This window comes from Hyperoodon ampullatus (assembly GCF_949752795.1).
Source record: "Hyperoodon ampullatus genome assembly, chromosome: 2".
Classification (NCBI taxonomy): domain Eukaryota; kingdom Metazoa; phylum Chordata; class Mammalia; order Artiodactyla; family Ziphiidae; genus Hyperoodon; species Hyperoodon ampullatus.
Window position 1 is genome coordinate 65,785,909 of NC_136915.1, and position 16,894 is coordinate 65,802,802.

At 38.3% G+C, this 16,894-nt stretch overlaps 1 protein-coding gene across 1 annotated transcript in view; it reads right to left on the bottom strand.

The window, feature by feature from the left end:
- The window catches only part of ERICH3 (glutamate rich 3), a gene marked incomplete at both ends in the record, with an annotated part of 118,997 nt that overhangs the window by 73,552 nt on the left and 28,551 nt on the right, over nt 1-16,894 (bottom strand). Inside the window, 4 exon segments of the mRNA XM_079721119.1 lie at nt 1,211-1,339; nt 2,531-2,602; nt 6,291-6,416; nt 8,883-8,976. Coding sequence (XP_079577245.1) covers nt 1,211-1,339; nt 2,531-2,602; nt 6,291-6,416; nt 8,883-8,976 — 421 coding nt within the window.

Here is a 16,894-nt window from a genome sequence, read left to right on the forward strand (position 1 = left end):
AGCTGGAAAATTGAAAAGAAAGACTTTCAAGGGTTTTTCTTCCCTGACACAGGTGGGAAGATAGAAAATGGCCCTTGTTTCTTTAGTCACCCAGGATAAGCTTTTGAGAGTCTAGTGAATTTGCCACCCAATAAAAGAATTATTTGTGTACATATACATTTAAATGAAGCCTGGAAATATGATAACAACAAAGGGAAAACAGTTGCTTTTCATAACTTGAGCTGTTCATCGAGAAATGTCAAAACATATTTATCTTTTGAAAATGTCAAAGCTTAACACTATATGTGATGAACCTACTTCAATAATCTGTGAAAGCATTGCAATTCCTCTACAAATATTGTGCAATCCAAAAAAATGTTCATGCTAACAAGGAAATACGTTAGGCCACACAAAGCCAGAATAAAGATGTCATCAAATCAATTCATTTAAAGCTGAAACCAGCAACTGCCAGGAAATATTTTGCAAGTCTTTTCCTGTATCTATATTGTTTCAAGCTACCTTATGTTCCTTCAAGCAAATACCACTTCTAGGTTATAAATGAATCAAAGTGCAATGAAATGTCAGTGTGCAATTCTTTAAACAGAATTTCTGTACATTTAATTATTTTTATCTTAGACTGTGTGCATATACTTTTGATAAAAGAAGCTCAGATGTAAGTATCTGGCCCAACATGTTGTGCAGTACCATTGAATTTGTATGCCTAAAGAAGCTTTAAGATAAGGTAAGAGTAGAGGAAACAGCAAGAAAAAAATCCAGAGGTCAGAAAATATAGAACATGCATGGAACAACCAATAGTTCAATTGTGCTGCATTGTAGGGTGCTAAAGGCTAATCGTGGGGAAAAGTGTTAGGATAGCCAAATTGATGTCATGTGGCTTGGGGTCTTCAATGTCAGGTGCAAGAGTCTGGGCTTTTTTATAGGTGACACAGAGCCAGTGAAGGTATTTGGGCATGTAAGTAACATAAGTAATCTGCACTTTAAGAAAACTAATCTAGCAGTAACAAAATGGATTTGACAGGCGTGATATTGAATGAAGGCGGGACAACCAGTAAAGACAGAGTTGAATGGATACAAGATTATGTTTTCACTCAGTAGGATTCCCAAGATGATACAACCATGTACCCAGAGAACTTTCTTTCTGAGAGTAATACAAAATCATGAATTAATTAGTTGGCATGGTGCAGGTCAGAGTGTTATTAATGTGACTCACCAGTGTTACTGGACTGGAATGTCGTTTATCAACCAGAACATTATGGCCATGGTTAGTCTTGGGGCCAACTGGGGGGCGGGGAGACAGGATTGGCATGTTATCTCCTATAGTCCATCCTGTGTGCTCTCCCTAGAATAAGAAAGTGATTTAACAAACCGATGCATAATTAGTAATCTAGGTTACTTTAGTGCCTGCCAGATAAGAGGTGTTATATGACTAGAGAAGTTCTTTCTCATTCTTTTCAAAAGTACTCCCTCTGAGGACCATCATGATAATCAGGAGATGTTTCCACAGCTGTACTGGGGACTTGGGTGTGGTAGTGAAAGGCAGGAAATTGAGTATGCTTTATCCAAAGAAATAGCTATGCTCACAGTAATAGCTACAGATGCAGTGTATCCTTAGTTTCAGCAATAATATTTATTAATCTGCTTTAAGCAGATCATTACAAGAAGCACAATGTTCCTCACTACTCTGATCAGTAGAGACTACCAGAAAGTATTACTTTTCTGCCTTAAAAAAATATTAAATAATGCCATAAGCAAAGGGTTATATATTACATATGGGGGACCTAAAATATAGGTCTTTCGCCAAGTGCAGCTATAGGTGAAAATGTTACGAATAAAAATCGTACAGAGGAAATGAAGTGTCTATCAGGAATTTCTGCCAGTGCTATAATGTGTCCATGTATCTGGTTAGTATGTCTGGGAATCTGGGCGAGAGTGAATAGAACACTGTTTCAAGAGCCATTTTCCAGTAAATATTTTTTCCGTCAACATTTCGGCAGATAAATTATAGAATCTATCAGTCCTCGATATAGGACACTACTGATAAAGTTGACTTAACCACAAATCTCTACACACCAACTTTTCTGATTTTGAAAAACTGACTTATTGTCTGTTATTTAACAACACTTCTGTAATAAGAGTACGTTTTGACTAAGATAAAATAGATTTGAGTCTATCAGTCTATTGGGAATATCACCATTTATTTTTACATTTTATGACAAACAAATCTTTTGGCCTCTATCACAAATCAATCAAGAAAATACAAAAGCAAAATTTCAAACTTGAGAAGAACGGTTTCAAGTTTTTCTTTCAATGACTTGTGCCTTTTACAGTTTCTCTTGCACAGCAGCTCCTATTTTGTCATGATCTTCTGTACTAATAGTGGCCAAGATTTAAGCTTGGTGGAACGATCATTTGACCTCAGTTATGAGTTACCCCAAAATAAAGTGCCCCCAAGCCGCTTCAATAATAGTACCATTGGCCTTCAAAATCATGACATAATATTATGAAGTAAAAGAGTTATGTAGCTCCTTACCTTAAATCTCTGAATTCGCTCCTTCCTAGCTAATGTCTCCAGTTTCTTTTTAATTTCAAGCTGATGGTAACGCTAAGCATACAGGAAAGAGTGGAGGAAAGAATCATATCAATTGTAGCAAAGAAATTTTTAGAGGAAAATAATCCCACTATCTAACTGTATTCTCATTTACCCCTCTTGTCATTGAGATGGAGAAGAATCACCTGCATAAGTGTGCAAGTGGGAATATAAATTGGTACAACTCTTTGGAAAGCCAATTCCTAACATACATTAGGCAATAAAAGTGTTCCTACTCTGTAACCCATAACTTTCATTTCTAAACCTAGGGAGAAGTCTGAATAATAAAAAAAAATGTTTTATGCACAAATATGTTGTCTGAAAGGTTGTTTTTTTTTTCCCTTCAAAGCAAAAATTCAGGAGCAACATGAACTTTAAAGAGAATGGTTTAAGTTTTTGGCCCATCCATATAATGGAATAGAATATAATTATTAAAATAAGGTTCCTAAAGATTTGGGGGTTCTTTTGTTTTGATTTTTTTAAAAGCACTTTACTGAGGTATGATTGACATACAAAAAGTTGTACATATTTAATGTGTATAACTTGATGACTTTGGAGATAAATATATACCTGTGAAACTCTCAACTACAATCTATGCCATAAACATATTCATCACATCTAAAAGTTTCCTCCCACCTTCTTTATTATTATTAGTTTGTGATAAGAACACTTAAGTTCTATCCTCTTAGCAAATTTTTAAGTATACGACACAGTATTGTTAACTATAGGCAATAGATCTATATAGTAGATCTCTAGGGCTTATTCATCTTGCATAACTGAAACTTTATCCACATTGAGTAATACCTCCTCATTTTCCTCTCTCCCAGGCCCTGGCAACCACCATTACACCCTCTACCTCTATGAGTTTGACTAGTTTACATTCCTCATATAAGTTGGTTGTGGAGAAAAGGGAAACCTTGTACATTGTTGTTGGGAGTGTAAATTGGTGCATCCACTGTGGGAAACAGCATGGTGGTTCCTAACAAAATTAAAATTAGAACTACCCTATGATCCATCAATTGCACTCCTGGGTATATATTCAAGAATTGAAATAGTCTACAATCCCATGTTCATTGCAGCGTTTTCACAATAGCCAACATGTGGAAGCAAGCTAAAGGTCCACCGACGGATGAATGGATAAAGAAGATATGGTACATATATACAATGGGATATTATTCAGCCTTCAGATTTTGCTTAAAAAATGGAAAATACATGTAATGCTGATAAAAGTAGAATGCAGAACTGCACGGAAACATAATTTTATTGATCAAGCTCACATTATGTGCGTATCTGTGCTCTGGGAAAGTGCTTCGTGTGCATCATCTCTTCTTGAACAATTTCAATTGCTAAGCAGTGTCATTTTAGGAATGAAGAAACTGAAGCAGAGGGTCGTGAACTTGCCCCAGGTCATACATCTAGTCAGTGGTGGAACTGTAATTTGAATCTTGGTCTACCTGACACTAACTTCCTGTTTGGTTTTTTTTTTTTTTTTCCATAAAAACCTCCCAGTAGTCATTTTATTGAACCATTCTGCAGCTTGAGACCCCCCTGGCTTCCAGGACACCACTCTATCAGGTTTTCCCACTGTTTGAAGGTTCTTATCTAACCCATGTCGTTCTTCCCAATTTCCTGCAATGCACACACCACGAAGCTAGAACCCTCAGAGTGGCCCTGGGTGTCTCCTTCCCCGTTCCTCAGCCAGGCAGTGTCGGTCTCTCTCCCTGTTCCAGATCCCTGTGGGCAGCGGCATCGCCCCAGTGCGTCCACTACTGCTGTTAGCCCACACCCTCTGGCAACAGCTTCCTAGCTGACCTCCCACCTCCAATCTTTTCCAGTTCATTAATCCATCTTCCACATTTTTAGCAACATCATCTTTCTAAAAGAGCTCTGCTCATATATTTCACTCCGTGCTGAAAAATGTTTCATCGCTTCATCACCTACACTGCAAACCTAGCTGGGAATTGAAGGCCTCCAGAAGCAGGGCCCCAACTTATTGGAGAGTGTCACTTCTTGCCACTCTTCCAAACAACTCACAGTGTAGTCTGGCCTCAATGAGTTTTCCTTTCCATCCACAATGTCCCCTCACACCTCTGTAACTTCACACCTGCTGTCTTCACTCTCTGGAATGCCTTGCTTATCTTTTCATGTCAAGTTTCATTCAGTCCTCCAGGTTCAGTTCAAAAAGCAGGACCTCTGTTCAGCTTCCTCTGACTCTCACAGAGGCAAATTATCATTCCCCTCTTTTCTGAGCTCAGTCTATTTGTTCCTCTCTTCTAGCATTTGATCACTTTCTACAGCAGTTTAAAAAAAATTATATCTCACAGCTACATCACATAGCCCCATACTGGTACATGGTAAGCTTGCAATTAATGTTTATTGCATGAATGAATATGTGAATAGTAATACAACAATATTAGTAAACAGCATCAGCATAAACTAAATGTGAGACAAATGTAACAATTTAGAAATATTTTATTTTTAAATTATATAAATATATTATATATTATATAAAACTATATATTACACATTAACATTTATCTAAGCTATTTATTCCAAACTTTAAGAATACACAAAGACTCTTTAATAACAGCATATTTAACAGTTATGATGTGTGCATTATAGGAAATTTTGGAAAATGAAAGTTCAAGAATCAAGGCTAAGACAGAACTTGGTGCCTACTGATTAAGTTTGAAATCATGTATAATTAATTTTACACTGTACTATTTTTTCAACATTATTTGTAGAACTCCAACTAATACTTTTATAAAGAAGTGAATTTGGGAGCCATAAACAATGATTCTATGTAATTCATGCACATGACATAAATCACAAAATGAATTCCTAAATGAACAAATCATATACATCTGAAGAGAGCACAACACTTGCTCAATTTAATAGTAGCATAATAATAAATATTTTGAGTGGCACTACACTTAGTATTGGTTTACTGATGATTCTACAGTTGGTCATAAATGTTTAGTGCACCCACAGGTCAATGGTTTTATGAGCCAAGTTTTCTGATTTACTGCTACTTTGTCAAGCCGAGAAGTGACATGCTTTTTCACAGACATTAAAATGGTATTGATGCTTGAAACTACAAGTTCCATGGAGCAAGGTTAAAATAATTTATCAAGTTAGCTATATATCCTTCTAAAAATGCCATGTCAGACTGAAAAAAAAGTTGTTGATACTTGGGTTGTGAATCTGTGAATCTGTGCTGACCAATGTGGCCTAAAGTAGGAGGTACAGCAGATGTTTCAATGCCTGCTCCTTGAAACTTAGCATACGGCTGAGCTTCGGAGCCTTCAAAGAATAACAAATCCGAAATAATTCATGGCAGTGGAATTACTGATATTTAAACAGATGTCACTTTTTTTTTAGAAAATGGAAATTGAGGTACAGATGGTGAGGGCTGCTATGTTTTAAAGTAGCCATTACGGATTAAAATTCTACATTTGTTCAATTAAATATCACACAATATACAATGATGTCCATAGTTTTCCCTAACTGAAATGAAGAAATGCTTACTTCAGTGTCTTGTCTCCTCACTACCTAGAGAGATATAGAGTATTTCTCAGGTCACCTTGTTCCATTCCTTTTTAATGAAATATAGGAAGAATTCCCCTGCTTCTGGGTACAGAAAGTATTATTAATTATCATATTAATAAATATCAGTTGTAAAGAAAATAGTTAATACTTGTACCTCCATATCAAGAACCTTATGGAAAATAGCCTGGGCTAAGCACTCCCGGATATACTTTTGGTGATCTCTCTTCATGATATTTAGTTTGTATTCCTTTTCAGAAAGTATCCTCCCATTTCTTGTGATCTGTCATGAATAAATAAAACATACATAGAAATACAAAGCAGAAAATGTATTGTTAGTTCCCTAAGAGAGAGAGATGGACCGTCAGTTGATTAGACAGAGAAGGAAGCAGCGTCTTTTAAGGCTAATGAGGTGTAGTGTTATGGCTGATAAACTTTCACTTTTAATGAATGTTTCATAAGGAAAAACAAAAAAAGAAAGGCAGTCTCATATACCCATCATTGTGAAAACACATACAGGTGGTGCACTTGACGTTTAAAACAAGGTTTTCATTAGAGTAACAATTTTCCCTTAATGGAACCCAGGTGTTCTTTTCATTTCTTTTTTTGAACACATTCGGGAAGAAGGCGTGGGGTGCTACCTTGAAACAGTGAATAGGAGCAGTGATCACAGGACTGATGATCTCACAGGAAATACTTTGAAGGGCAAAACATGTAAGCTACAGAGGATCTCATCAATTTGTTTTTAAAATAATTGGTTTCATTACTTTGTTTTCACACTGCTTTTCCTCTTTCCCTCTCTAGCCCAGAATGTAATTTAATTTGCTGTGATTCAGATACTTTCAGATTATACAGTACTGCAGATATAAAGTATTTCAGATTGGTTTCAAGTGACATCACTGCAAGTCCCAGGAGTGATAGTTTCTGAATTTTATTTACTTGTTTTTCTTTTATTCCTTCCTATGGGCATATTTGTTCTATTTTTCTACATCTTCCCTAAACTGAGGATGTTATCCTTCCTGGAATGTTCATCTTCCTTGTCACTTAGTTAAACCCTGCTCTTCTTTTCATACCTAATTCAAGTCCATATATTTCTTAATTTTGATAACTAGTTTTTTAGCCCTGTTGTTGCAACATACTGGAGTATCGAGATCAGCTAGAGTTGTGCTACGAGTGATTGATTATTGATCATCTTTTTTATGAATGCATTTTCTAATGGAAGAAAGCAGTGTGGTTATAGAAAGTGTGCTTGGAATTACGAATAACTCAGTTACGGTCTTTGAAATGTGTTGTCCATGGGATATCATGTCATGACTATCCAACCAGGAAAAACTGTTGAGAACTTCCTGCACTGTCCCTCCCTTAGCAAGTAACTTGTCATTGATATTTCTCCTCTGGGAGTATCTAATCTCCCCCAACTAGACTGGAAGCTCCTATAGGGCAGAAGTTCTTAAACTTGAGCCAGCATCTGAAGAATCACCTGGAAGACAAGTTGAAAAAGACTGATGGACCCCACCCCACAGTTTCTGACTCAACAGATCTGGGCTGGGGCTCTAGAATTTGCATGTTCTAACAAGTTCCCAGGCGATGCTGAACACTCCTGATTCAGGGACTGTATCTGAACTGCTCTAGAGAAAGGGCTGTGTCCTTCCTGTTTGAGTTGCCATGCACATAATCAGTGTTCAATAAGTGCTTGTTAATGACGTTGATAAGTAAATACAAAGTCCTTCCCATTTATATATGAAGCTCACAGACTTTTATCTGAAGAAGTAGTGTTAATGGTAACCACAACAATTACAACAACCACTTATTACACATCTCTAATTGCTACAACAATCTTGAGAGTGGGGTATCATTATCTTTATTATCTTCCTTCAACTGAAGAAGTTGGAGCTGAGAAAGTTAAGTGTTTTCCTGAACATTCTGTCTTGTAAATGGCAGAGCCAGGTTTCAGCCAGGTGTGTCTGATAACAAAGCCCCAGGAGACAAAAAGCAGGCTCTCTGAGAACTATCCAGACAAGGGCCAAGCACATAAACAACAATTTAAAATGCAATGCATATCCTTTCAACACCATGGCAACAATAGTTAAGGAAACCCACAGTGTTTTAAGAAAGTAAACAGCTAAAATTGTTAGTCACACTTTCTATAACCACACCCCTTACTTTGAATGGAAAACTACAGTGTTTTTTAAAGGTTTTATATTATAAACATTTAGAGAAGTAGAAATTTTCTGGAAATGATACTTTTGGAGCTAATGAAAGACACTAATGTATCAATAAACCATCACATGAAATGAAAGAGTTTTTAAAAATTTAAAGGAAAATTTTGAACTGTTCATGTCTTCCACACCATATCCTGTGATTATTAAAAACAATATATTTTTTCTGAAGACAGTAAAGTCTTTTCTATCCTTATTCCCTAACAGTTCCTGGTTTATACAATATGTTCAATAAATATGGGTTGAATAAATGAGTGGGTAAATAAACAAATGACATATGCTGTTGAAAACTCATAGGGATTTTCCTCAATAATTTATAAGTTGCCTTAGCAGCCATCATGACCTCTCTTCCTATCTTTTGAAACACAGCCTCAAATAGATAAATCAGAGCTTTGGAAAGGAAGTAATTTTTCTAAAATAAGGGAAGGGAAAAGATGTCACTGATAAGCTCAAAGAGGAAACCAGAAAAGATAGGGAATTATTGGATTTAATGAAACAAGAGGGTAGGTAGAAATGAGACCAAACCTTACCAGCCCTGATCTCAAGAGATGCCGCCTTATCCTTGTATTGTTAAAATATCCAGCCAGGTGTTTATCCGTAAGGCTATTATATGCTGCAAGTAATCTGGAACGGAAAAATGAAACCATTAAGGTTTTATGAAGTGTTGCTTGATAACCAAGGCAATTCTTGACTCTCATCCCCAAACTGTGCATAATCATTCATTCATCCAGCCAGCCAGTCATTTACGTATGTGCTTAAAAAACAGGTATTGAGCACCTACTGTTTTCTAGGTTTGATGATAAGGACTGGGAGACAGCCTTGACGCTGTTTTATCCCACAGACAAGTATGGAAATCAGACATGAACAATTAAATTGGTTATGAAAAATCCAATAATAGAAACATGCAAAAAATCGTGGGGACACAGAGAAGGAGACCACCAACTCCAGTTGTCAAGAAAGTCTTCGTGGAGGAAGCCTGATGGAAAAGTAGGGGCTTCCTCAGAGGACCCTTCAGCCTCTGGTAACACACCCTAAATTCTAGTCACTCAAACTTCCTTGCACTCCCTAAACATATTCTCTCCTGTCTTCAGGACACAATGTACAGCCCCACTACTGGGAAGTCCTTTCCCTCAGCAGATATTAGCTAATGGAGAACATCTGTGATGCACAAGCATCTCTTCTCCCAAGAAACATACCCTGATACAAACTGGGTGTGCTGTGTTACCCTCCCCTCTGTTCCTCTAAGACCTTGAGTTCCATTACGCACCCACAGTATGTTATCACTTATTTCTTAGTCTACTGCTGTTGGTTTGCAAACTGGCACCCACGCACAGAGGTCAAGGGAAGAGTGAAAAAAAAAGGCAGCCACTCCAGATTGGTAAGTGGCAAGTTTAATAAGCAAAGGAACTTCCTTAAGAGACTTGTCTTGGGCAGCTGCAAGATGAGTTGCTCTCCACATCTGCCCATCAGAATCTTAAAAGTTTATACAGAGGCCTTAACTGGGTTCAGTCATGTACAAGGTCCCGATGATCTCCACAACTTATTTCTCTCTTAAGTCTGCACCCTTGAAAATGGTCCCCACTGTGGGAATGGCGGGCAGAACATATGCATTCCAAGGACAGGGAAGAGGGGAAGGAGTCTCTGATTGCCCAGGTCCGGCTTGAGGCGGTTACATCCTTTCAATGACCTCCTCCAATACCTCTGCTAGATTTGAAGGCCAAGATGGAGCATTATTCTCAGCATCCTTACTTATTTATTATGTACCTAAATAACGATGTGTTCAACACATGAAGATACAATTTTGTTTGGGACTCCTTCTTACTGGTATAAATTTCAAACTAAACTTAAGCTCAGCAGTTTAGAAGTGTTAAGTTCCACATATATATCCAGACAATTTCATTAATTCCACATCCAGAACCAAAAAAATAAAGTTCATAGATTACTGCTGATTTTTACGGTCTTTCATTTAAAAGAAGACAGATTGGTTCCTTGGTTACATGGTCAATATAAGTCTATAAAACAAAGTTTGAAACTACTTTTTCTAAGTTTTAAACTATCCCTCATTAATTATTATCTTACAAAAGCAGGCACACATATACATATACATGTATGTATACATGTATGCATGCATGTGCATCCATATATGTGTGTGTGTATAATATATATATATATATATTATACACACACACGTATAAATGTGAGTGTGTGTATATAGAGAGACACAAAGAGACAGAGGGACAGAAAGAAAACATGCAAGCCTAAACATGGTCCTAACATAAAGTTGTCCTAAAACAAATGCATACCCTATTACCTGCCACAAAGATTTATAATCTATACATTTCATGAGCAGCTGATCTCTAACTTATTCTGAAACAAGAACAGGGACTCATAGAATCGAGTAAATATCATTAGCAACAATTTTATTTAGCTATTTGCACTGCCTTAATTGCATGGAGATGGTATTGGTGACCTTTTCCTGTCTCTTTTCTCCTTAATGCCCATCTCAGGAAAGTTCCATGCTGTCAAATGGTAAGGAAAGTTTAATTTTGTCCACAAAGGAGACTGAAAAGCAGTTACAAAGCCCAGAAGCCAAGGTGCCACATGAGAGTTGCAGACCCATGAACAGCTGCAGAAACCATTATTTCACTGGGTTTACGTAAAAAGACAACCTGAGAGCTTCAGTAATGCACATACAAAACCAGCCCCAGATAATGCTTTGAAACCATCTTTTAAATGAACCATCTTGGTGTCCTATAGTTCATCAAAGGTTTCCTGTCTCCAAAAGGTCAACGTTGTATCCCTTACCCTTTCTGAATCTCAGAATACCTTTTCAGCAACTCGTTTCAGAAAGGTGAGCAGGTGTCTCTCAGTCCTAACAATCATGATTCCACAGTTCACAGATTCTTAAGATAAATCATTAGACTGATATCATATATAGTCTTTTGTCTGTTTTTCAGGCTCATATTTTAAAAAATCAATAGTTTTGGAATAGCTATGAGTGCTAAAACCCTGATTAAATGTAGTAGGGTCAAAATGTTATGATAACGTGGACCTCCACTTCCCTGTTGACTGTAAAATACCTCATTCTTTTAATTCAGACTTTGAAACACTTTTAATATTTAGGTCTTAATAACAAAGCTTAGCCAGCTTTGGCACCACCTCATTCTAATTCTGCTCTCTCAGGCTCCTATTGAATGAGTCTGTGTGTGTGATGCCCCTCCAGTCTTACTGACAAGTAGAATAGATCCAGGTGAGTTGAAATCTTTGCACACAATGATTTTCTCACCTTTTCCTGTTTAGGAAAGATTGAAGGTCCCTGGTTGGGATGCCATTTTTTAAAGCATCTTTTTCCATGACTATGAATAATAACCAGCTGGGTCTCCCCAGGCTCAGCCATTTCTTTTTCAGACAATGCCTTAATTTTTTTTTATTTATTATTATTTTTTTGCGGTACGTGGGCCTCTCACTGTCGTGGCCTCTCCCGTTGCGCAGCACAGGCTCTGGACGCGCAGGCTCAGCGGCCATGGCTCACGGGCCCAGCCGCTCCGCGGCATGTGGGATCTTCCCGGACCGGGGCACAAACCCACGTCCCCTGCATCGGCAGATGGACTCTCAACCACTGCGCCACCAGAGAAGCCCTGCCTTAATTTATTTAACTGAAACTTTAGATAAATGAATTGTTTGCTAACAAGAAACTATACAAAATTATATACAGGTTTAGTAAAATGGTTGTTATGGACTGAATATATGTTTCCCCCCAAAATTCATAGGTTGAAACCCTATCCCCCCATGTGATGGTATTAGGAGATGGGGCCTTCAGGAGGTGACTAGGTCATGAGGGTAGAGCTTTAATGAATGGGATCAGCACCCTATAAAAGAGATTCCAGAAAGCTCCCATGTCCCTTCCACCATGTGAGGACACAGGAAGAAAATGGCCATTTGTGAACCAGGAAGCGAGTTCTCACCAGACACTAAATCTGCTGGTGCCTTGATCTTGAACTTACCAGCCTCCAGACCTGTAAGAAATAAATTTCTGTGGTTTAAGCCACCCAGTTTATGACATTCTGTATAGCAGCCTGAACAAACTGAGACAGCAGCTAATGCAAACTTTTCCACAGTCTACATATAAATGTCAACTTCATTCTGACCACCAAGCTTCCTTCACAGGGAGAGGGTATTAATCCTGTGGCTCAGTCACAACCATGATCTGTCACATCCTTTCCACTCTGCTCCTCTTCATGGGTGCTTGGTATGGGTTTGCAGCCTCCTTTTGCATGTACTCAATTACAAGAGCTTTACTGACCCAGCCACATTTTGATTTAGTAGAGCTCTTCTGATCTTTCTGCCTTTGTCCTCTCCACTCACTGCTACTGTTTCTCCTCACCACGTACATTTCTTCCTTGAACTCAACACAACCCTGGGCCAGATGAGGTCACCTCACCTGGGCTTTTGATTGTGTTGCACCTTGCGCATTCTACTCCCCTTGTAAGTTACTGCCTGCATCTGTTGCCAAAGCTGGACTTTGTGGTCATGCTGCCTCAGTCCTGTGATCCTCTCCTGTTCCAATCCATAATATCAACAACCACATTGGTCACAGCGACCACCCGGCCACTGTGACCACATCACTCAAAAGCCATGCTGTTTACACAAAGACCCATAACTAATTGGCCAGACCAGCCCAACTCGTTGGCTTCTTTATATGATGGACAAGACTATTTACCAACCTTTGTTCACTGGGTAGAGAAAGACCTCCTTTCCGGCTCAACGCACTGGAAAAAACTGTCCCCCAGGAAACAAAGCAACCCTATCTCTATCATGGTTCCCATTTCTCCCACTTCAATCCACACCTCCCTGTCCCTGTGGTGCCTGAGTATTAAGGAGCAGCTGCTGAGTCACTGGGAGAGCCGCCTTCCCAGCTATAGCCTTTAAACGCTTGACCCCTGAACCCCTGCTACCCACCATGTAGATGACATAATTGGAGCTCTGAACTAATAAGGTCAACTCCTATCAAGCCCTCCATTTGCCCCCAAAGAGAGAAAGAGTATTCCATAGAAACCCAGACTAACAGGAAAGGCACTATCATATTAATCAGAAAACATTTATTGTGTACTATTCTCAAGGCATTCTGTACAGCACCAGGGATCCAGAGATGGCACAGACACTACACTCACAGTGCTCCCAATTCAGTGGAAAGGTATGCATGCACATACAGTGTGTATGTGTGTGTGTGTGTGTGTGTGTGTGTACTTGATTTCTTCCTGTGTCATAGGTTAATTCTTTCACAAATAGTTACTGAGTGTCCCCATGTCAGACACCACGCCTTCAGCTGGAGAAGGAGTATAGTATCTCTATCCCATTCTGCAGATTACAAAGCTCTTCCACATATGAAGTCTCATTCATTTGCTTTCAGGCCTCTGGAATGTGAGCAAATATCTAACTGTCATAGCTCTTCCATCTTCCTAAAATGGAAAAGCTCCAAAACAAGATTATTGCTCAACATGAGTGAGTCCAAGGAAAACATGATGAGGGTAAGGTATCCTGGACCATACTGATAGAAGAATCTCTTGAGCCCCAACCTTCTCTCCCAGCATGCTGGGCCCCACATTGTCTACTTCTGTGGAGAGAGAGGGATGTAGTGGTCAATACTCCAGCTCCAGTCCAATCCTGGCTCCAACATTGCTGGCTCCACAACCGGGAGCACATGAGTTAACCTCCCTGTCTATGCCTCGATTGTTCTGCCTTCCACAAGACACTTGAACACTCACACAATTCACCCAAGTTCTTTGCCCCTTTACAACAAGGATCACCTTTCCTCCAGTTTCCAATAACATATTCCTAATTTCTGTCTGAGACTCCATCAGAATGGCCTTTACCATCCATATTTCTACCAATGTTCTGTATATGATGTGCTGTGTAAGAAGATGGATGCTTCCTCTCCAGCTCCCTTTTTAGAATCACCTTAAAAGTCCCTTCAGGAGAAAATATTTTCAAACCATATATCTGATAAGTGGTTAATATCCAAAATATATAAAGAATTTATACAACTCAATAGCAAAAACAAAAACCCAGATAATCAGATTAGAAAATGGGTAGAAGATCTGAATAGATATTTTTCCAAAGAAGGCATACAAATGGTCAACAGGTGCATGAAAAGGTGTTCAGCATCATTAGCCATCAGGTAGATGTAAATCAAAACCACAATGAAATATTACCTCACACCTGTTAGGATGATTATTATCAAAAAGACAAGAGATAACGTGTTTTGCCAAGGATGTTGAGCGAAGGAAATCCTTATGCACCGTTGGTGAGAATTTAAATTGGTGTAGCCACTATGGAAAACAGTATGGAGGTTTCTCAAAAAATTAAAAATGGAACTCCCTTATGATCCAGCAACCCACTTCTGGGTACATATATATAGGAAATAAAATTACTATCTCAGAAAGGTATCTGCACCCCCATGTTCATTGCAGCATTATTCACAATAATCAAGACATGGAAACAACATAAGTATCCATCAACAGATAAATGGAAAAAGAAAATGTGATACACACACATACACACACACACACACACGCACATACACTTGAATATTATTCAGCCATAAAAAATAAGGAAATCCTGCCATTTGTGACATGAACAGACCTTGAAGGCATTCTGCTAAGTAAAATAAGTCAAATTGTGAAAGACAAACACTGTATGATCTCACTTATATGTGGAATCTAAAAAATCCAAACATATAAACACAATAGAATGGTGGCTGCCAGGGGCTCAAGGGTGGGAGAAATAGGGAGATGTTGATCAAAGGGTACAAACTTCTGATTATGAGATGAATAAGTTCTGGGAATCTAATGTACAGCATGGTGACTTCAGTTAACAACACTGTATTGCACACTTGAATGCTGCTAAGAACGTAGATCTTAGATGATCTCACCACAAAAAAATTGGTAATTATTTGAGGCTGTGGTAGCATTAACTAAACTTACTGTGGAAATCATTTTGCAATATATATGTGTATCAATTCATTACATTGTACACCTTAAACTTACACAATGTTATATGTCAATTATATCTCAATAAAGCTGGAGAAAAAAGGTTTTGCATCTCACAACTTTTCCAGACTCTACCTATTACCAGTTCCAAAGCTGCTTCCACACTTCTAGGTATTTGTTATGGCAGCACCCCACTTCTTGGTACCAATTTCTATCTTAGTCTATTCAGGCTTTGTAACAGAAATAGACTGGGTGGCTTAAACAACAGATGTTCATTTCTCACAGTTCTGGAAGCTGGAAGTCCGAGATCAGGGGGACAGCATGGTCGGATTCTTGTTGAAGGCCCTCTTCCTGGTGTGCAGATGGCCACATCTTCTCATTTGTTCACATGGCAGAGAGAAAGAGAGAGGCAAGCTCTCTGATGTCTCTTCTTATAAGGGCACTAATCCCATCACAAGGGCTCCATCCTCATGACCTATTTCCCCAAAGCCCCATTTCCAAATACCATCATATTGGGGATTGTGATTTCAACATATGAATTTGAGGAGTATACAAACATGAGACCATAACAGAAGGCATAACTGTCTCCATTTTGTAGATGAGGAAAACAAGACTTAGGTTAAGTCACTTGCCAAAGATTATGTAACCTAAAACTTGTCCCTGATAATATACATCAAATCACAGTGAAACACACTTATAAGGGCTTGCTAAGGTGGGGACCAGGATGCTAAGTATAATAATGGAAAAATGTGAATCATTAAATATTTACAGAGATAAAATTCCACCAATTTCTAATACAGAGATAAGAAAACTTTAAATAAAAATTCTTCAGATGAAAATTAGCAAATACATACCTGTCATTTATAATTAGCCATATCATTAGCATAAAAACAATGTACTTAAATCTTTAAATCATCTTACTCTCTTAAATATATATATTTCTGCAATCTACTTTATACTACAAATTACCTGGTACACTTGTTCAGAGAGAACACAAAGAATGTTTTTAACACAACCAGTTTTATTTAGCTCAAATTCTTGTGACTTAGCCCATCTGAATTAATGAAATTTGTATTCGTTTATTATTGCTCTGTACAGAACTATCACACGCTAGTAGCTTGGAAACAACACAAATTTATTATCTTATAGTTCTGGATGTCAGAAGTCTGACACGGGTCTCACTAGGTTAAAATTAAGGTGTCGGCAAGGCTGCATTCCTTCTGGAGGCTCTGAGGGAGGATTCTTTTTCTTTCCTTTTCCACATTCTAGAGGCTGCCCACATTCCCTGCCTACATTCCTTGGCTCCTGGCCCCCTTCCATTGTCAAAGACAGTCAAGAATTTCTCATGATGCCATCTCTCTGATTCTGGTTCCTCTACCTCCCTCTTTCCCATTTAGGGACATTTGTGCTTACTTACATTGGGTCCACCCAGATTAATCCAGAATAATCTTCTTATTTTAAGATCAGCTGCTAAGCAACCTTAATTCCATCTGCAACCTTAATCCCTCCCTTGCCATGTAAAGTAACATATTCACATGTCCTGAGGATTAAGA